Below are 20,179 nucleotides of genomic sequence, written 5' to 3' on the forward strand. Positions count from 1 at the left end.
GCGAGGGTGGAGAGCTACATAGGCCCTACTCGAGAGACAGGCAGAGCTGAGCCAACACCTCCTGAGTGGAAGAAGCTGCCTGCCCAGGTATCCTACCCCTAGGCTGTTCCCCGACCTAGCTCGGGGTCTCCCATTTAGCCACAGAGATAGACACAGGGCGAACAAGGACCAGAGACTTGCTCTGGGTAGTGATTATCTGAGGGAGGACAGGCACTGGTGGCTGTATATCAGGAGGAGGTGGGGAAAGGAAGCATAGGATCCAGGAATGGTATCTAAGGAGAAGAGACACCTTAACCTAAGGATAAAATAGACCACAGTCATTGTCTGAGAGACAGTATCTGAGGAGAATAGCCCAGGGACTCCTGTAGATTCAGAGATGGACAGAATTGCAGAGCAATTCCGTCCATCTAAAATGCTAATGCAGCAGGAGGTATCTGCAGGAAACATTCTGGGGCTTTGATGCGGTTGACAACTCCGTCTTTAGATGGCATTGCCCAATAGAAGCCTGTGAGCTTCAATTTGCTGCTTCTCCCTGGGAGTGATCTAATCTAATCCCTCTCAGTGCCCCAGCGGCACATGTGTTTTTCTGCGCCACCGCCATTTTCCCAGTGAGTAATATTTTTTGTATCCTGAAATTATCCAGAGACATAGCCAAACAGATTCTATTATTTGTGAATGAAATAGCTGCACTTTTATACACAGCAAATGTACTGGACAATCCTAAAATGTGGTGATCGTAGTGATTACATTTTAAGTCCTTCCATAGTGCACCGATCAGAACCAGTCATTTCAGCTATGAGGCCAGATGGGAAGAAACAAAATATATCTGACTTACCGGATTTCCCATTTACAGTCCATGTCCCAACTGAAACTGAAAAGCCTTTGGCACAGCAAGTCAAATTAAATGTAGCCCCATCACAGGAAGTTTCGTTATTACCCGACAGATCTATCGGTAGCTCATTAATACTATCAATGGTTGTGTTTTGTTCTTGATTTGTTTCACTGATAGCGCAGGTGTAAGTACCTATAGAAAAAAAAAAGGTAGAGTGGGGTAAACTCTGTTAGGAAACAAGGAAAATATGGATGAGATAATGGCCCATTCGCTAAAGAAGACAATTGTAAAGGCAATTATGGCATTGTCGAATGTGGGTAAAAAATAGATTTCAATGTAACGAGAATTACCATTTTCTTATTTAGTTTTTTTTCTTTCTGTGGTGGCCTCTTGTGTTATTAGTAACAAACATGATCATTGGTTATTTTTCAGGAGAAGCTCTCTGTTTTGCATTTCTATCAGTAGAATGTGCTCTTGCATGCATAGAGTTTACAAAGATGTTCTCTGTATTGTATGTTGCTCAATAAAAGGCTTTCTGTATTGTATATTGGTCCCTAGAATGCTCTATTTATTGTAGGGCATTCCCTAGGATACACTCTGTATTGCATTTACAGTAGGTTACTATGATGCTCTCTGTATTGTACATACCGTAGGTCCATAGAAAACCCCATGTTTTGTACGGTAATTATTAGAATGCTTTTTGTTTGTATAGCACTAGGATACTCTCCATATAGTATGGAGGTCACTGTGATGCTCTCTGTATGGTATGACGGTCACTAAGATGTTCTCTGTATTCTATGACTGTCATTATAATGCTCTTTATTTTTTATGGTGGCCACAAGGATGCATGGTCTCTGTATTGTACAGTACATCTATCATTAATACTGGCTAAATTATCATGCAAAGTAGTATAATACCTGCTTTGTCATACTTGCAATACATGGAACATTCATGGAAGCACTGTTACTATTCATTCAATTCGAAACAATAAAATAATAATGTTGAATTATTGATGCTAGTGTCTACAAGTAATCACAGTTACGTTTAAGAATGTGTCCTTTTACTATGTGAAAGTCATCCCTTCCCCAAGAAACTGTACAGAGAGCAATGAGAAGGTGAATCCTCCAACAGTTATACCCATGACCATACTAAAGATTTGCGTAAGGAATTGTGCTGCACTGATGTGCTTATGCCACCCACTGGTGTGCTGGCATTGCCTATTTATACTTACGCCACCTACCAATGCAGTGCGGTGCCAACATGTGTTACCTCCATCTGGTACAGCACACTACACCTGCCTTTGATGTGACTCGCCTACCATTGCATGGTGCATCGGCTTGCATACAACTGATGTAACTAGCTATGTCTCACCTACATGAAGTATCTTTCAGAACATTTCTTGGGCCACTTTATGTTCCCAATTTTTCCCTGACCCTATAGGATTATGTGATTTGAGATCATAAGATACATTTCAATACTTTCATATTCATCTTAAAAATGTGTACATATGACACTGGACGTGGCATTTTCTATTATCATATAGATATAACATTGTAACAATATTTCTGTGGCTGTTTTAGGGTTTCCTTTCTATCTTCCCCTATGAGGAACTCAGTAAATGAACCAGTATTTGAAGATGTAGTCAATTCATTGCCTAGCAACCAATGACATTACAGAGAGACAAAGCAATCATATCTGCTGCTTCCAATAATGGACAATTAACTACCGGAGCAATTCAGTATTACTCCGATGCTCCAAAAGCAGTTTTTGGAGTTTGCAAAATACTAAGCAGCCCCATCAGGCCCCAAATAGTGAATGGGCCCGTTACTAAAAACATGCAGATAGTAGCGTTTCCAGATGAGCAACGGGCTTATGGCAGTTAATGAATAGGCCCAATAGACATGCAAGGGCAGCACTTGACTGGGGCAGAAAACTTATATACCTTTTAATGACCCATATTGTATGCAAACTCGATGGTTTACATACAACTGCAATGTTCTCTGTATTCTATGACTGCCATTACAAAGCTCTTTTATGGTGGCCACAAGGATACATGGTCTCTGTATTGTACAGTACATCTATCATTAATAATGGCTAAATTATCATGCATAATATTATAAAACCTGCCAAAGGGAGTGGAAGAGGGAAGGAGCACAGGGGGACAAATGGTGCGCAGGGTGCTGAGAAACCTAGCACCGGCCCTGCATAGGAAGGAGCAGGGCTCCAGGAATTAATGCCATCTGACGATGGCGCTGTTTCCTGCAAGTGAACTCTGAAAACTTTCAGTTTTTGGAGTTTGCAAATTACTAGGCATCCCAGTCAGGCCCCAAATAGTGAAAGGGCCCATAACTAAAAACATGCAAAAACTAGTGTTTCTACGTGAGCAACGGGTCCATAATGGTTATTGAATAGGCCCCATAGACATGTAAGGGCAGCACTTGATTGTTAGATTATTCTGCATTTTCAGAAAGTCGCTGTTCGCGGTGAAATGCATTAAAGATAAGCTGATATTATTGGTTATTGCTCCTAAAACCAATACAGAGCAGGACTGCATTTCTGGATTACCATATTATTTTTAGACTGGAAGCCTCCAACTAAAGGCGCATTACGCTATCGGGCTGAGGCCTCAGCTCCTAATTACCGGCATTGCACACAACATGCTGTCGAGCCGCAGCTATTTATGATCTATTAACCCGGCGACCCACAGCAGAGCTGGCGGAGAGATAGGCCGGGAAGCGGCAGATACAGCAACTTCATGGCCGGCAGGAGCAGCGCTCCCACTGCACTGCCAGAGACGTACCCACTGCAGCTACTGATCTGTCTATTTACGGTTGGTGATTTGGCCCATGTCCCCTAATTGTACAGTGTATACTATCCATACAGTTTGGATTCACTTCAACCCATTTGTTTGGTAATTGTTATATATCCAGGTTTTAAAAGTGCAGTCACCACTATATCCCAGCTACGCCCGTCATTCTTATAAGCATTGGCTTTCCTGATATGACTCTCATATTTTATATACTTTGTATCATTATTATAGCAATTAGGAGATTCACTGTTGTACTTTTGAATACCACATGGTTGTATATTGTCCCCTGTCATTTTTTGCATTATTGCAGATAGGTATTGTGAATTTTCAGATACGAGTACATACTATTATTAGTGTGGTATGTACTATAGTAATATATTACATATGATATTGTGTATTCCCTGTGTTGTGGTTATATTGATGTGCATTTTTAACTTATGAACAAAATATTAGTAGTTAGATTGTGTGTGTCCCATTGTGCCTGCAGCACTTTTCCACATTTTTTTTCTCTTCCCCCTTATAGAATAGTATTGTGGTTATTTATTAAAATACTTTATAGGGCTGTATTACTGCTTCTTAGCTGATAGTGATACTTACTGCTACTTCTAGTTATAATGACAGTATTTTCTACACTGTCCGAATAACAAGACTCTATAATAATACGTTGTATTATACATGTTTATAATGCCCTGTTATGCCATTGTCCCAGTGATGTTATTTGATGTTACCATATCTTTCTATTATGTGCTGTCTTTCCTGCTTAATTGTATTACCCTGATGTTTTACATTTTGTTTTGTTTGATTTTTCTTTTTCTTATATTAAGTGTATTTTGTTATGATTGTTTCTGTAAACTATAAAATAAAAATTACTCAATAAAAAAAAAGAATGCGTTGTATTAGGAGTAAGAGTCTGTTGTACCCACCTATGTCAGAGACACTGACATCCGTTTTATTCAGCATATAGCTAACCACGGTACTGTACTGAGTATAAGAAGTGGTGTAGCTGGAATTATTTGTTATATCATTGGAATTGAGGTACCAGGAAATGTTCGTTAGTTTAGTGAAGTAACAAATGATTGTTAATGTGTCTCCATAAAAAAGTGTCTCCGGGGACTTTGCAATGGTTAACTTTGCTGTAGGGAAGACAAAGGGAAAGCAAACATGTTATTTATACATTGTAGCCATTATTTTACTATCTATAGTATATAACGTTTATTGGTTTGTTCTGCACAAATGATATATAGGCCAGTGCCTTCCAAAACCTGTGCAGACAGAATTTAGCAAAAATAAAGGTCATACCTATACGTTTCTTGTTATTATATCTAACATTCTGGCTCCTCCTGTTAGCACAGTCTATGTTGTGTATTATATATAACTTATACTGGTTTTTTTTTTTAGTTTTTGCAAAACTGAAAACAAAAAGAATAACGAGTCATCTGGTGTAACAATATGCAGACACCAGTTCCTTCCAATGTGAAAGATTTAACAGTCTGTATTCTGTAGATCTATGGAGGTTTAACAATCTATGTGTAGCTTCCGAGAGATGCTGTAGGGGAGGTCCATGGGGCAGGTATGGGGGGACCTGGTAACATGCTTTGTGTCATTGTGGCCCTCCCACTACTGCTGCAAAATGCTGAGATTCGTGGCATCATGCAGCAGAGGTGGGGCTATATTGGTGCAATTTGCTGCAACTTCCGTTAAAACACCCCCATCCAGTCAACTTCACTGGGAAAGTAGGTGAGATCTAGGAAGGTGGGCTGCTGTAGGTAGGTAGGCAAGTATCGATTATCTAGATGACAGGTTCTCAAACTCGGTCCTCAGTGCCCCAAACGGTGCAGCCCAGCATCCCGGAGTGTGACGGGCTACTGATGTCCATCCCTGCACCAAACCAAATCTCCTTAAAATGCTATACCACATGCCTAACATGACCAAGAAACACCCACCATATATTAACCCCATAGGCTACAACCTTCCTAACGCCACCCACCTTTCTACCTCACACAGCTAGTAACGCCTAAGTGTCCGGAGGCAGACCCCACAGACTCGGGTGTTTAATTACCGCCATGCATATGCAATGTATTCCGTCTCTCTTCTAATTTATTAAATTGATTGAAAAGAATACTTAGGCGCTTGATGCTACAGCTGATAGGGGTAGTCAATCCCAAAGTGCAAAAACATCTAGAATAAAATGCAGCTGATACAGTATATCAGGCAGTATATACAATAACAATGTTTGTCTTAGTAAAAGTATTTTTATTTTTAATTAGGTATTGTTAAAATCTTAAAAGGTAGTCAAATACATGAACCCACTGATTGCAATAAAGAAATAATGTATACAATAAACATAGTCAATTGAATTAAATTAGCATTTAGCATATATTCCTGGAACCCACATAAACAATGTCTCTTGAATAATAACCAAATTGGTTAGGATATACAATAAGTTGCTATACTTGCCAGTCTTGTAAGAAAAAATAGAGGAACAAGTTTCCTGATATTAATCACTGACAGCCAATTGTCTGTCTGTGGTGGGGTAGAGCAGTTTGAATCACGGTGTCTCTATGAGAGGCTCTACCTGTTTGTAGGGAGCCTGGACCTCCGTGTGATGTCTGTGGTATAAGGTAACGTTCCACCGTAAAGGTTTAAACCACCATTAAGCAGCCGATCTGTCAGCTCAACCTGAGATAGGGAGCCGAATGTGAGCCTGTGCAGCTGGGCTGGTGGAGCACTCCGGTAAGTAAGGCACCATCCTTATATATTTTATTTAGTATGTAAGAAGTATACAAACAAATGTGGGATCTCTTTAAAACAATGCTATAATGTTACAATGTTACATGAGATAATGTGTGTCTATTCCTTTTAATATTTTAACAATACCGAATTAAAAAAAAAATACTTTTACTAAGACGAACCTTGTTATTGTATATACTCCCTTATATACTGTATCAGCTGCTTTTTATACTTAATTTATTAAATTGCAATGCAATAAAATGAAGTGATTATTTTTATTTTATGCAAGCAGTACAGACACACTGTAAGGTAATATTAGCTAACGATGCCTTTCCGTAGACAGTGGGGGACTCATGTGGACCAATGTGCTACACCAACTTCTTGGTGAGTGACAGCTGCTGCAACCAATACTGCATAATTTAGGGCAGATTTACTAAGCTCTGGAAAGTGATAAACTAACAGCCAATCAGCTCCTAATACCCCTTTCACCCTGAAAATGAAAATCCTGTGTAATTCACTTTTACCCAGTAATTTGTTAAACAATCTGGGAATTTTCCCTGTGTGAAGGGGTCACCCCGGGACTAAATTCCCGGGTCTCTGATTCTGTTTTATTGGAAGGTCGTAGACCCGGAAATTAACGCAGAAACGGTCAACGCAAAAATGGTTTGTTAAACCTAACTCTAGACTAACCCTAACCCCCCCTCCTAGTGTCTAACCCTATTGGTGCCCTCCAGTGGCCTAACAGTGACCCTCCCCGAATTGCTCAACCCTAACCCATTCATAACCTTAACATTTTTTAAAAACCATGAAAAAAACGTGTCGACAAATTTTGTGTCAACCATTTTAACCTGTTGGCCTTTTAACCTTGTCAACTTTTTAACCTTCTGCACTGTCGACCATTTTTCAGTCGACGTTGTTCTTTTGACTATGTCAACCAATTGCATATCGTCCATCTGGTGTCTACCTATTGACTGTCGATATTCCATCCAGATACTGTCCTCAATGAGAGACTGATGATCCTACTTCCTCGTATCTCAAAGCTGCTACCACGCAAGACTGGGACCTACTGTATCTGGATTCAGTATAATTGACCACCGGCCGCATGGCCGGTAGTTCAAATCCCGACAGCGGCATCCCGGCATCAGTGAAAATCCCAATCTTTGAAAGGTAAGTATTCACTAACCTATTCTACCTCCTAACCGTAACCCTTTAGGGGTGCCTAACCCTAACCTCCCCCCAAGTGCCTAACCCTAATCCCCCCTCTAAGCACCTAAACCTAAACCCCTTTTTCGCGCCACCTAAACCTAAGTCCCTAGGGGGTAGCCTAACCCTAACCTCCCCCGGGGGGGTGCCTATCCCTCCCTTCCCCTAGACTAACCCTAAACTCCCTGGGGGGGTGCCTAACCCTAAGTCCCCCTGGGAGTTGATATTCCGTCCTTTGGCTTCCCGACTGCTTCCCCTGTATCTAAAGCTATCTCAAAGTCACTGATGCCGTCATTTCTTTCTACCCGTCACCATTTGTTAGTGAATTGAGTCTGTTACTCTGAGAACTGTGGTTCATCCATTTGCTGCACTAATGGTTACCTGGCCGCAAAGGATGGTTTATTAGGCAACTGACCAGTTACATTTTCATGTACAGTAGTTTTCTGCACTTTAAGAGGACACAACTGAAATAAAATATAAGCAGAACTGAACATTAAATGTTGTATCAGTCAGTAACAAGGCTTACCTTTTGGCAAATATGTCACATTTATTGTCTTTGAAGCTGTTGCACCTTCCAATGTCTTCACTTTGCAAGTGTACGAGGAGATGGATGCATTTAGCGTGCACTCTGTCGCATCAGGGGTTACAATGTATGTTGTGCAGGTTGCGTTGCTAATTGATTCTCCTGTAATTGAGTTATAATGCAATTTATTTTACAAACATTCCAGTTACACTTTAATAAAATAGAGGGGTGGGGGAAAGCTATTATTTTATGTATTCATTAGTAGAGCTCAATGCATTAATGGGGGGGGGAGTGTTGTTAGACATAGGGCAACTCCTGGATGCTGTGACCTACTGTAAGTATCATGATTTTTGTATTTACAGAGGTTGGGTGGTCCAGCTAATCACCTGGGTTTTACCGTTGTGGTTCAATATAATGATCCACAACCGCCTTCAGTCTTAGCTAGGTGTCATGGAACAGTTGGCTCTGATTTCATGGACCAAGTTTTATTTTTCTGAAAAAACTCATACTGAGATAAACCGAAAAAGTATCTGAGAGATCATGATGCCACCTGCTCAAGTTTTTGGAATTAGTGTTTTATTTGGAAGATTTATACCTCAAAATAGCTGGATTTAATATTTTGATCAACTGTTTAGGACAGTGCTGTCAAACTCGTGCCCTTCAGCTGCAGTGGAACTATACATCCCAGCATGCACTGCCACAATTCTGCTACAAGTGAATGCTAAAACTGTGGCAGGGCATGCTGGGATATGTAGTCCCATGGCAGCTGGAGGGCCCGAGTTTGACACCACTGGTCTAGAACAACTCCATTAATTATTATATAATTGTGTCAATAAATCTTCTTTTAAACTGGGTACACATTACCCGACCTGCCAATCTGACGCCCAATGGTTCGAGGAAACAATATATCGGGCAGTCAGTACATACTGCACAATCTGGTGTCTGATTGGCCAATACATCATTCGCCTGCACCAATCACCTTGCTGGGGTCAGTAGCTAGGTCACTCCATCTGCTGTTGTAACAAGCCATTGTAGCATCCTGTTGGACTTCAGTGCACAAGGCGGCTCTTGTGCGCTTGTTACTAGGAGTGTCAGAGTAGACGGTTGCTTCTAAGCTTCTACAGTCTTAGTCGCACTTCAGTATATTCTGTTGCCAGCACTAGTGGCAGCTCAGTCACACTACAGCATCTAAGCGGTAGCTGTCACCAGCATCACGGCAGTTTCAGCTTCATTACAGTGTCAGAGTGTACAGTTGTTTCCAAATTTCTACAGTTTCAGTTGCACTTCAGTGTCAGAGTGTATCATCTGTTATCAGCAATAGCGACAGCCAAGCTACACTGCATCTAACTGTTACCAACTTCACGGCAGTTGCTGTCATCCACCAGCAACTAGAAAGACTCTTGTTATTAAGACTTTTGCTGCAATCTAGTCAAGTACACATCAGCCATCAAGGCTGCAACCAGCCAAGTACATATCAGCCCTCAAGGCTTCAACCAGCCAAGTACACATCAGCCCTCAAGGCTGCAACAGGCCAAGTACACATCAGCCCTCAAGGCTGCAACCAGCCAAGTATATATCAGCCCTCAAGGCTGCAACCAGCCAAGTACACATCAGCCCACAAGCTTGCAACCAGCCAAGTACACATCAACCCTCAAGGCTGCAACCAGCCAAGTACACATCAGCCCTCAAGGCTGCAACCAACCAAGTACACATCAGCCCTCAAGGCTGCAACTATCCATGTATACATCAGCCCTTAAAGCTGCAACTAGTCAAGTACACATCAGCCCTTAAGGTTGCCATGCGATCAAAGTCACACAATTGGCCAGTTCTCCAGTGTTCTGGGGTTCTACAACCTATTCTGTGTGAATCTTCCCAGGGATTCATAACAGCTGTGCATGCCTGGCTGATCGAACAACCCTGATGTCACCGCGTGGAAGTGCGCATAGTACCTTCACACTAGATGATTGGGTTGATATATCTGTCCAATTCACAATATCATCCGAGAATTCCTCCAGTATGTACCCAGCTGTACTGTTTGGTAGAGGAGTCCAAACTAAAGCCCACGGGCCAAATGTGGCCTTCCACCTGCTCCAATGTGGCCCTCTGATTAGACCACAGTTTGGAGTCTTCGATACACCGCTAGACTCCTGCACATCCACAATGGCAAGCAAGAAGTGCTGTGTAGGCCATACTTGAGAGACAGAGCTGAGCCTACACCCCCTGAGTGGAAGCAGCTGCCAGCCCAGTTATCCTGCCCATAGGGTGTCGTCAGCCAGGAGTCTCCAATTTAGCAGTAGTGTCAGACACAGGGCGGACAAGGACCAGAGATATCTTCTGGGTAGTGATTGGGGCTTTTATCTGAGGTAGGACAGGCACAGGTGACTGTATATAAGGAGGAATCCTGTATGATGGGGGAAGGGAGCATAGGATCCAAATACAGTATCTTAGGGGGAGAGATACCATAACCTGAGGATAATAAAGACCACAGTCATTATTTGAGAGACAGTATCAGAGGAGAATAGCCCCTTACCGAGAGAGCTGGCCTTTGCATTTCTCTTCCTGCATGCCGGTGTTATGAACATTACAGACATTACATATTATTTACATTTTATTACATAAGAGACATTACATAAATCGCCTGTATTAGTACATATCCAATCGAAATCTAATCCAGCAGCATCTCATAGCTATATTTTGTGTATCCTGATACTATCCAGAGACATAGCCGTACAGATTCTATTATTTGTGAATGAAATAGCTGCACTTTTATATACAGCTAATTTACTCGACAATCCGAAAATGTTGTGATTGTAGTGATTACATTTTAAGTCCTTCCATAGTGCACCAATCAGAACGAGTCATTTCAGCTATGAGGCCAGATGGGAAGAAACAAAATATATCTGACTTACCGGATTTCCCATTTACAGTCCATGTCCCAACTGAAACTGAAAAGCCTTTGGCACAGCAAGTCAAATTAAATGTAGCCCCATCGCAGGAAGTTTCATTATTACCTGACAGATCTATCGGTAGCTCATTAATACTATCAATGGTTGTGTTTTGTTCTTGATTTGTTTCTCTGACAGTGCAGGTGTAAGTACCTATAGAAAATAAAAGGTAGAGTGGGGTAAGCTCTGTTAGGAAACAAGGAAAATATGGATGAGATAATGGCCCATTTGCTAAAGAAGACATGTGAAAAAGGCAATTATGGCATTTTCGAATGTGGGTAAAAAATAGATTTCAATGTAACGAGAATGACCATTTTCTTAATTAGTTTTTGCTCTGGCATGCATAGAGTTTACAAAGATATTCTCTGTATTGTATGTTCCTCAATAAAAATGCTCTGTATATTGGTCCCTAAAATGCTCTATTTATTATAGGGCATACGATCTGAATTGCATGTACAGTAAGTTACAAAGATGCTCTCTGTATTGTACATACAGTAGATCCATAGAATGCTCCGTGTATTGTATGGCAATTATTAGGATGCTTTTTGTTTTATATAGCAGTCACTAGGATACTCTCTATATAGTTTGGCGGTCACTGTGATGCTCTCTGTATGGCATGACGGTCACTAAGATGTTCTCTGTATTCTATGACTGCCATTACAATGCTCTCTATTTTTTATGGTGGCCACAAGGATGCATGGTCTCTGTATTGTACAGTACATCTATCATTAATACTGGCTAAATTATCATGCTAAATATTATAATACCTGTTAGAGGGAGTGGAAGAGGGAAGGAGCAGAGGGGGAGAAAAGGGCCGCAAGGTGCCGAGAATCCTAGCACCGGCCCTGCATAGGAAGGAGTGGGGCTCCGGGAATTAATGCCATCTTAAGATGGCATTGTTTCCTGCAAGTGAACTCTGAAAACTTTCAGTTTTTGGAGTTTGCAAATTACTAGGCGTCCCAGTCAGACCCCAAATAGTGAATGGGCCCGTTACTAAAAACATGCAAAAACTAGTGTTTCTACGTGAGCAATGGACCCATAATGGTTATTGAATAGGCCCCATAGACATGTAAGGGCAGCACTTTATTGTTAGATTATTCTGCCTTTTCAGAAAGTCGCTGTTCGCGGTGAAACTCATTAAAGATAAGCTGATATTATTGGATATTGCTCCTAAAACCAATACAGAGCAGGACTGCATTTCTGGATTACCATATTATTTTTAGACTGGAGGCCTCCAACTAAAGGCGCATTACGCTATGGGGCTGAGGCCACAGCACCTAATTACCGGCATTGCACACAACATGCTGTTGAGCCGCAGCTATTTATGATCTATTAACCCAGCGACCTGCAGCAGAGCTGGCGGAGAGATAGGCCGGGAAGCGGCAGATACAGCAACTTCATGACCGGCAGGATGCAGCGGTCCCACTGCGCTGCCAGAGACGTACCCACTGCAGCTACTGATCTGTCTATTTACGGTTGGTGATTTGGCCCATGTCCCCTAATTGTACAGTGTATACTATCCATACAGTTTGGATTCACTTCAACCCATTTGTTTGGTAATTGTTACATATCCAGGTTTTAAAAGTGCAGTCACCACTATATCCCAGCTACGCCGGTCATTCTTATAAGCATTGGCTTTCCTGATATGACTCTGATATTTTATACACTTTGTATCATTATTATAGCAATTAGGAGATCACTGTTGTACTTTAGAATAACACATGGTTGTATATTGTTCCCTGTCATTTTTTGCATTATTGCAGATAGGTATTGTGGATTTTCAGATACGAGTACATACTATTATTAGTGTGGTATGTCCTATAGGAATATATTACATATGATATTGTGTATTCCCTGTGTTATGGTTATATTGATGTGCATTTTAGCTTATGAATGAAATATTATTAGTTAGATTGTGTGTGTCCCATTGTGCCTGCAGCACTTTTCCACCTTTTTTCTTTTCCCCCTTATAGAATAGATTTGTGGTTATTTATTAGAATACTTTATAGGGCTGTATTATTGCTTCTTAGCTGATAGCAGGGCCCGACTGGGACTAAAAATAGGCCCTGGCATTTTAAAGCACTCAGGGCTTGATTCAGACCCGCTCGAGAGCGCCGAGTGCTCGCAAGCGGGTCGATGTTGCTCAAGTGCGCATGCGCACGACGGAGGCTGCTCCTTCATGCGCATGCGCGAGACCTGGATAGCGACGAGGAAGCCGTCGCTCCGGGTATCGCACCAAAGGGGGCGTGCTGTCGATGGTGAGTGACAGCACGCCCCATTTGGTGGGCGTGCCAGGGCATGGCTGCCCAGACGGAGGCGTTCCAAGGGAACGCCTACCGTCTGGGTCCAGCCCCACTGACATCACTAGTGATGTCAGTGGGAGTGTTTTTGGCTCTGATAGAGCCAAAAGCACTCCGGCCTTGCGGCCAACGAGACTCTACCGCAAGGGTCTAGTCGCAAGCCCGATGGTCGCGATGGTCTTGACCATCACGACCATCTTTTTGGCCACTCGCATAAGCTGTGGGTGGTCACCCACAGCTATGCGAGCAGCCAGGAGGCCGCTCAAATTTTAGTTAGGACGGCCCTGATTCAGAGCGAGTGCTCTTGTCAGAGCATCCGGCTCTGAATCAGGCCCTCAGGCCCATCTTGGGGGTCAATCATATTAGCCGCGATGATCTCGCCGGCGTGAGTCATCGCGGCAGTGGCCGCACTTTACAGCAGCCCGGATTTGCCTAATATTGCTTGCAGCCCCATAGGGCTCAGAACAAAATTATGTGAATCCTGGCTTGGGTAGCGAAGGGTGCGAGCTGCGGTGCCGTTGGGGGCGTTTAAATGCCATTGCAATGACACATCGCACCTAATAGGATTGACCCCTTGGTGTCAGCATCCTGGTTTCTGTCACAGACTCCTCCCCTTGCTATTCCTAACTCTTCCCACTGCTTAGTCTATGCTCATACAAATATAATTAGTATTAGAAAAACATAAAAGTGTACATTATTCTCTGTATTTAGTGTTCACTCTAGGTCCGGCAGTAGGAGATAGGAAACTTCTGCGCGCGCTGAAGGCACGGTCAAAAAAGGTGGTGTGTCTTTATGACGCGTCCCCTTTTCGTCACTCCTGGGGTACTTAAGTGCCAGGCAGTCCCCAAGCGCTACGGTCACTGTGAATGGATGCTGGGGACACTGAGGGAGGTTACAGAGGGATGAGGGCTGGGACACTGATTTGAGGTTACAGGGAGGGTAAGGATGGGGACACTGATTGGGGGGTTACAGGGAGGGTGAGGGCTGGGACACTGATTGGGGGTTACAGGGAGGGTGAGGGCTGGGACACTGATTTGTAAGGAAACATTGTTTCCTATACACTACTGTCAAGCAGGGACGGCATGGACACAGCACGGCAGCCATCCTGCTCAGTGGATATTCCCGGCTGTAACATGACGACTGTGCCGTGTGAAAAGAGGCACCTGTTTTCAGCCACCATTATTTCTCACACCCGGCAAAAAGACGGATGGCCTTTTGTCGCCTGGTCAAAACCGACATGTATGAAACTGGCCTGAGGGTGAGGGAAGGGACACTGAGGGGGAGATACAGGAAAAGTGAGGGCAGAGACACTGAGGGGAAGATACAGGAAAAGTGAGGGCAGGGATACTGAGGGGGAGATACAGGGAAGGTGAGGGCAGGGACACTGAGGGGGAGATACAGGGAGGGTGAGGGAAGGGACACTGAGGGGGAGATACAGGTAGGGTGAGGGCAGGGACACTGAGGGGGAGATACAGGGAGGGTGAGGGCAGGGACACTGAGGGGGAGATACAGGGAAGGTGAGGGCAGGGACACTGAGGGGGAGATACAGGGAGGGTGAGGGCAGGGACACTGAGGGGGAGATACAGGGAAGGTGAGGGCAGGGACACTGAGGGGGAGATACAGGGAGGGTGAGGGAAGGGACACTGAGGGGGAGATACAGGGAAGGTGAGGGCAGGGACACTGAGGGGGAGATACAGGGAGGGTGAGGGAAGGGACACTGATTGGAGGTTACAGGGAGGGTGGGGACACTGATTGGGGGTTACAGGGAGGGTGGGGACTGGTTATAGGGAGGGCAGGGAGGTTACAGGGAGGGCAGGGACACTGATTGGGGGTTACAGGGAGGGTGGGGACTGGGACACTGATTGGGAGTTACAGGGAGGGTGGGGGCAGGGACACTAATTGGGGGTTACAGAGAGGGTGGGGGCAGGGACACTAATTGGAGGTTACAGGGAGGGTGGGGACACTGATTGGGGGTTACAGGGAGGGTGGGGACTGGTTACAGGGAGGGCAGGGAGGTTACAGGGAGGGCAGGGACACTGATTGGGGGTTACAGGGAGGGTGGGGGCAGAGACACTAATTGGGGGTTACAGAGAGGGTGTGGGCTGGGACACTAATTGGGGGTTACGGAGATGGTGGGGGCTGGGACACTTATTGGGAGTCACAGAGAGGGTGGGGGTTGGGATACTGAGGGGGACATACAGTGATTATACAGTATAAAGCTTTCTGTCATTAGGGTAAAGAGCAACAGATTGAAAAAGTAAATAAAGTGCACACACTTACCTGATAGTGTTTGGTCGTCTCCACTTCAGGGTCGTATTGGGTCTCCTCCTGCTCCTGTAGTAGCCTGCTGCTCCTTTTCGGCACTTCCAGCTCTTCACAGAAGTTCACACACAGCAGGCAGGGGGGCGTGTCACACAGTACCTGTTACTAGAGGTCCCGCTGGTCCTCTAGTGTTTGCTGGCAGACCATGGCAAGTGGACACTAGAGGACTAGCGGAGCCTCTAATGTCATTACTGTTCTTAATGTGGAAAAAATTTCTTCTCTCCGGTGGCGGCCATTTTGGGAAAGACATTTTGTATGGCATCCAAACGGACAGCCAGACCAGCCTACTTGACCATCGGCCCTTCTGGCATTTGCCAGAAGTGCCCGATGGCCAGTCCGGCCCTGGTTCATAGTGATACTTACTGCTACTTCTAGTTATAATGACAGTATTTTCTATACTGTCTGAATAACAAGACTCTATAATAATGCGTTGTATTATACATGTTTATAATGCAATGTTATGTCATTGTCCCAGAGATGTTATTTGATGTTACCACATCTTTCTATTATGTGCTGTCTTTCCTGCTCAATTGTATTACCCTGATATTTTACATTTTGTTTTGTTTGATTTTTCATTTTCTTATATTAAGTGTATTTTGTTATGATTGTTTCTGAAAACTATAAAATAAAAAACTATAAAATAAAAACGACTCAATTAAAAAAAAAAAGAATGCGTTGTATTAGGAGTAAGAGTCTGTTGTACCCACCTATGTCAGAGACACTGACGTCCGTTTTATTCAGCATATAGCTAACCACGGTACTGTACTGAGTATAAGAAGTGGTGTAGCTGGAATTATTTGTTATATCATTGGAATTGAAGGACCAGGAAATGTCCGTTAGTTTAGTGAAGTTACAAACAATTGTTAATGTGTCTCCATAAAAAAGTGTCTCCGGGGACTTTGCAATGGTTAGCTTTGCTGTAGGGAAGACAAAGGGAAAGCAAACATAGTATTTATACATTGTAGCCATTATTTTACTGTCTACAGTATATAACGTTTATTGGTTTGTTCTGCACAAATGATATATAGGCCAGTGCCTTCCAAAACCTGTGCAGACAGAATTCAGCAAAAATAAAGGTCATACCTACACGTTTCTTGTTATTATATCTAACATCCTGGCTCCTCCTGTTAGCACAGTACAGTATATGTTGTGTATTATATATAACTTACACTGTTTTTTTTTTTTTGCAAAACTGAAAACAAAAAGAATAACGAGTCATCTGGTGTAACAATATGCATACACCAGTTCCTTCCAACGTGAGAGATTTAACAGTCTGTATTCTATAGATCTATGGAGGTTTAACAAGCTATGTGTAGCTTCCGAGAGATGCTGTATGGGAGGTCCAGGGGGCAGGTATGGGGGGGCCTGGTCACATGCTTTGTGTTATTGTGACCCTCCCACTACTGCTGCAAAATGCTGAGATTTGTGGCATCATGCAGCAGAGGTGGGGCTATATTGGTGCAATTTGCTGCAACTTCCGTCAAAACACCCCCATCCAGTCGACTTCACTGGGTAAGTAGGTGAGATCTAGGAAGGTGGGCTGCTGTTGGTAGGTAGGCAAGTATCGATTATCTAGACAACAGGTTCTCAAACTCGGTCCTCAGGGCCCCAAGCAGTGCAGCCCAGGATCCCGGAGTGTTATCGGCACGCCCCCACAGTGACATGGACGGCGAAGCCACGAGACCCCAACTCACTTTCCCACAAGCTCTGTCCCTATTTGTGCACAATTATAACCATCACGAAGGTTATACTATAGAATTGTTGCGATGCGATGGCTGCCATCACATTGCATGATTTGATGTCAGAAGTCCGGGCAAACATTCAATGCCGGGCTACCGATGTCCATCCCTACACCTAACCAAATCTCCTTAAAATGCTATACCACATGCCTAACATGGCCAAGAAACACCCACCATATATCAACCCCATAGGCTACAACCTTCCTAACGCAACCCACCTTTCTACCTCACACAACTAGTAACGCCTAAGTGTCCGGAGGCAGACCCCACAGACTCGGGTGTTTAATTACCGCCATGCATATGCAATGTATTCCGTCTCTCTTCTAATTCATTAAATTTCAGTGCAATAAAGTTTTTTTTTACAGACACATTGTACAGACACATTGTAAGGTAATATAAGCTAACGATGCCTTTCCGTAGACAGCGGGGGACTCTTGTGGACCAATGTGCTACACCAACTTCTTGGTGAGTGACAGCTGCTGCAACCAGTACTGTGTAATTCGGGGCAGATTTACTAAGCTCTGGAAAGTGATAAATTGGAAAGTGATAAACTAACAGCCAATCAGCTCCTAATCCCCCTTTCACACTGAAAATGAAAATCCCGGGTAATTCACTTTTACCCGGTAATTTGCTATACAACCCGGGATTTTTCCCTGTGTGAAAGGGTCATCCTGGGATTAAATTCCCGGGTCTCTGATTCTGTTTTATTGCAGGGTCGTAGACCCGGGAATTAACGCACAAACAGTTAACACAAATATGGTTTGTTAAATCTAACTCTAGACTTACTCTAACCTCCCCCCTAGTGTCTAACCCTATTGGTCCCCTCCAGCAGCCTAACAGTGACCCTCCCCGAAGTGCTCAACCCTAACCCATCCATAACCTTAAAAATTTTGAAAAACCATAAAAAAACATGTTGACAAATTTTATGTCAACCATTTTAACCTGTTGACCTTTTAACCTTGTCAACTTTTTAACTCTGTCGACCTTCTGCACTGTCGACCATTTTTCAGTCGACATTGTTCTTTTGACTATGTCAACCAATTGCATGTCGACCATCTGGTGTCTACCTGTTGACTGTCGATATTCCATCCAGATACCGTCCTCAATGAGAGACTGACTATCCTACTCCCTCGTATCTCAAATCTGCTACCCAGCAAGACTGGGACCTACTGTATCTGGATTCAGTATGATTGACCGCTGGCCACATTGCCGGCTGTTCAAATCCCGCCAGCGGCATCCTGGAAGCAGTGAAAAACCCAATCATCGAAAAGAATTCATTAACCTATTCTATCTCCTAACCCTAACCCTCCCTTAGGGGTGCCTAACCCTAACCTCCCCCTAAGTGCCTAACCCTAATCCCCCCCTGTAAGTGCCTAAGCCTAAACCCACCTTTCCCACCGCCTAAACCTAAGTTCCTGGGGGGGTGCCTAACCCTAACCTCCCCCCGGGGGTGCCTAACCCTATACCTCCCTTCCCCTAGCCTAACCCTAAACTCCCGAGGGGGTGCCTAACCCTAAATCCCCCCAGGAACCCTAAACCTAACCCTCCTTCTCCTCGCAGCTGTCCGCCTTCGATCGGTAAGCTAGGTGTCGGGCTCCCGGTGTAGGTAAAATGACAGGCGTCGGGATTCCATTCGTCGCCTTCCTGACTGCTTCCCCTGTATCTAAAGCTATCTCAAAGTCACTGGTGCCGTCATATCTTTCTACCCATTACCTTTTGCCAGTGAGTTGAGTCTGTTACTCTGAGAACTGTGGTTCATCCCTTTGCTGCACTAATGGTTACCTGGCCGCAAAGGACGGCTTATTAGGCAACTGACCAGTTACATTTTCATGTACAGTAGTTTTCTGCACTTTAAGAGGAGACAACTGAAATAATATATAAGCACAACTGAACATTAAATGTTGTATCAGTCAGTAACAAGGCTTACCTTCTGGCAAATATGTCACATTTATTGTCTTTGATGCTGTTGCACCTTCCAATCTCTGCAATTTGCAAGTGTAGGAGGAGATGGATGCATTAAGCGCGCACTCTGTCGCATTGGGGGTTACAATGTACGTTGTGCAGGTTGCGTTGCTAATTGATGCTCCTGTAATTGAGTTATGATGCAATTTATTTTACAAACATTCCAGATACACTTTAATAAAATAGGGGGGGGGGGTAAGCTATTATTTTATGTATTCATTAGTAGAGCTCAATGCATTAATGGGGGGGGAGTGTTGTTAGACATAGGGCAACTCCTGGATATTGTGACCTACTGTAAGTATCATGATTTTTATAATTACAGACGTTGGGTGGTCCAGCTAATCACCTGGGTGTTACCGTTGTGGTTCAATATAATGATCCACGACCGCCTTCAGTCTTAGCTAGGTGTCATGGAACAGTTGGCTCTGATTTCATGGACCAAGTTTTATTTTTCTGAAAAAACTCATACTGAGATAAACCAAAAAAGTGTCTGTAACCAAGTATCTGAGAGATCATGATGCCACCTGCCCAAGTTTTAGGAATTAGTGTTTTATTTGGAAGATTTATACCTCAAAATAGCTGGATTTAATATTTTGATCAACTGTTTAGGACAGTGCTGTCAAACTCGTTCCCTTCAGCTGCAGTGGAACTACACATCCCAGCATGCACTGCCACAATTCTACTACAAGTGAATACTAAAACTTGGCAGGGCATGCTGGGATATGTAGTCCCATGGCAGCTGGAGGGCCCGAGTTTGACACCACTGGTCTACAACAACTCCATTAATTATTATATAATTGTGGAATTAAATCTT

At 43.6% G+C, this 20,179-nt stretch overlaps 1 protein-coding gene across 1 annotated transcript in view; it reads right to left on the reverse strand.

Moving 5' to 3' along the window:
* LOC148533788 (adhesion G protein-coupled receptor F5-like) overlaps positions 1–20,179 on the reverse strand; it is a 481,437-nt gene that overhangs the window by 378,926 nt on the left and 82,332 nt on the right. Inside the window, exon 7 of the mRNA XM_088467202.1 lies at positions 11,007–11,195. Coding sequence (XP_088323328.1) covers positions 11,007–11,195 — 189 coding nt within the window. The remainder of the gene's footprint in view (positions 1–11,006; positions 11,196–20,179) is intronic.

This window comes from Taudactylus pleione, unplaced genomic scaffold, assembly GCF_031769625.1.
Source record: "Taudactylus pleione unplaced genomic scaffold, aTauple2 ptg000070l, whole genome shotgun sequence".
NCBI classification, from domain to species: Eukaryota; Metazoa; Chordata; class Amphibia; order Anura; family Myobatrachidae; genus Taudactylus; species Taudactylus pleione.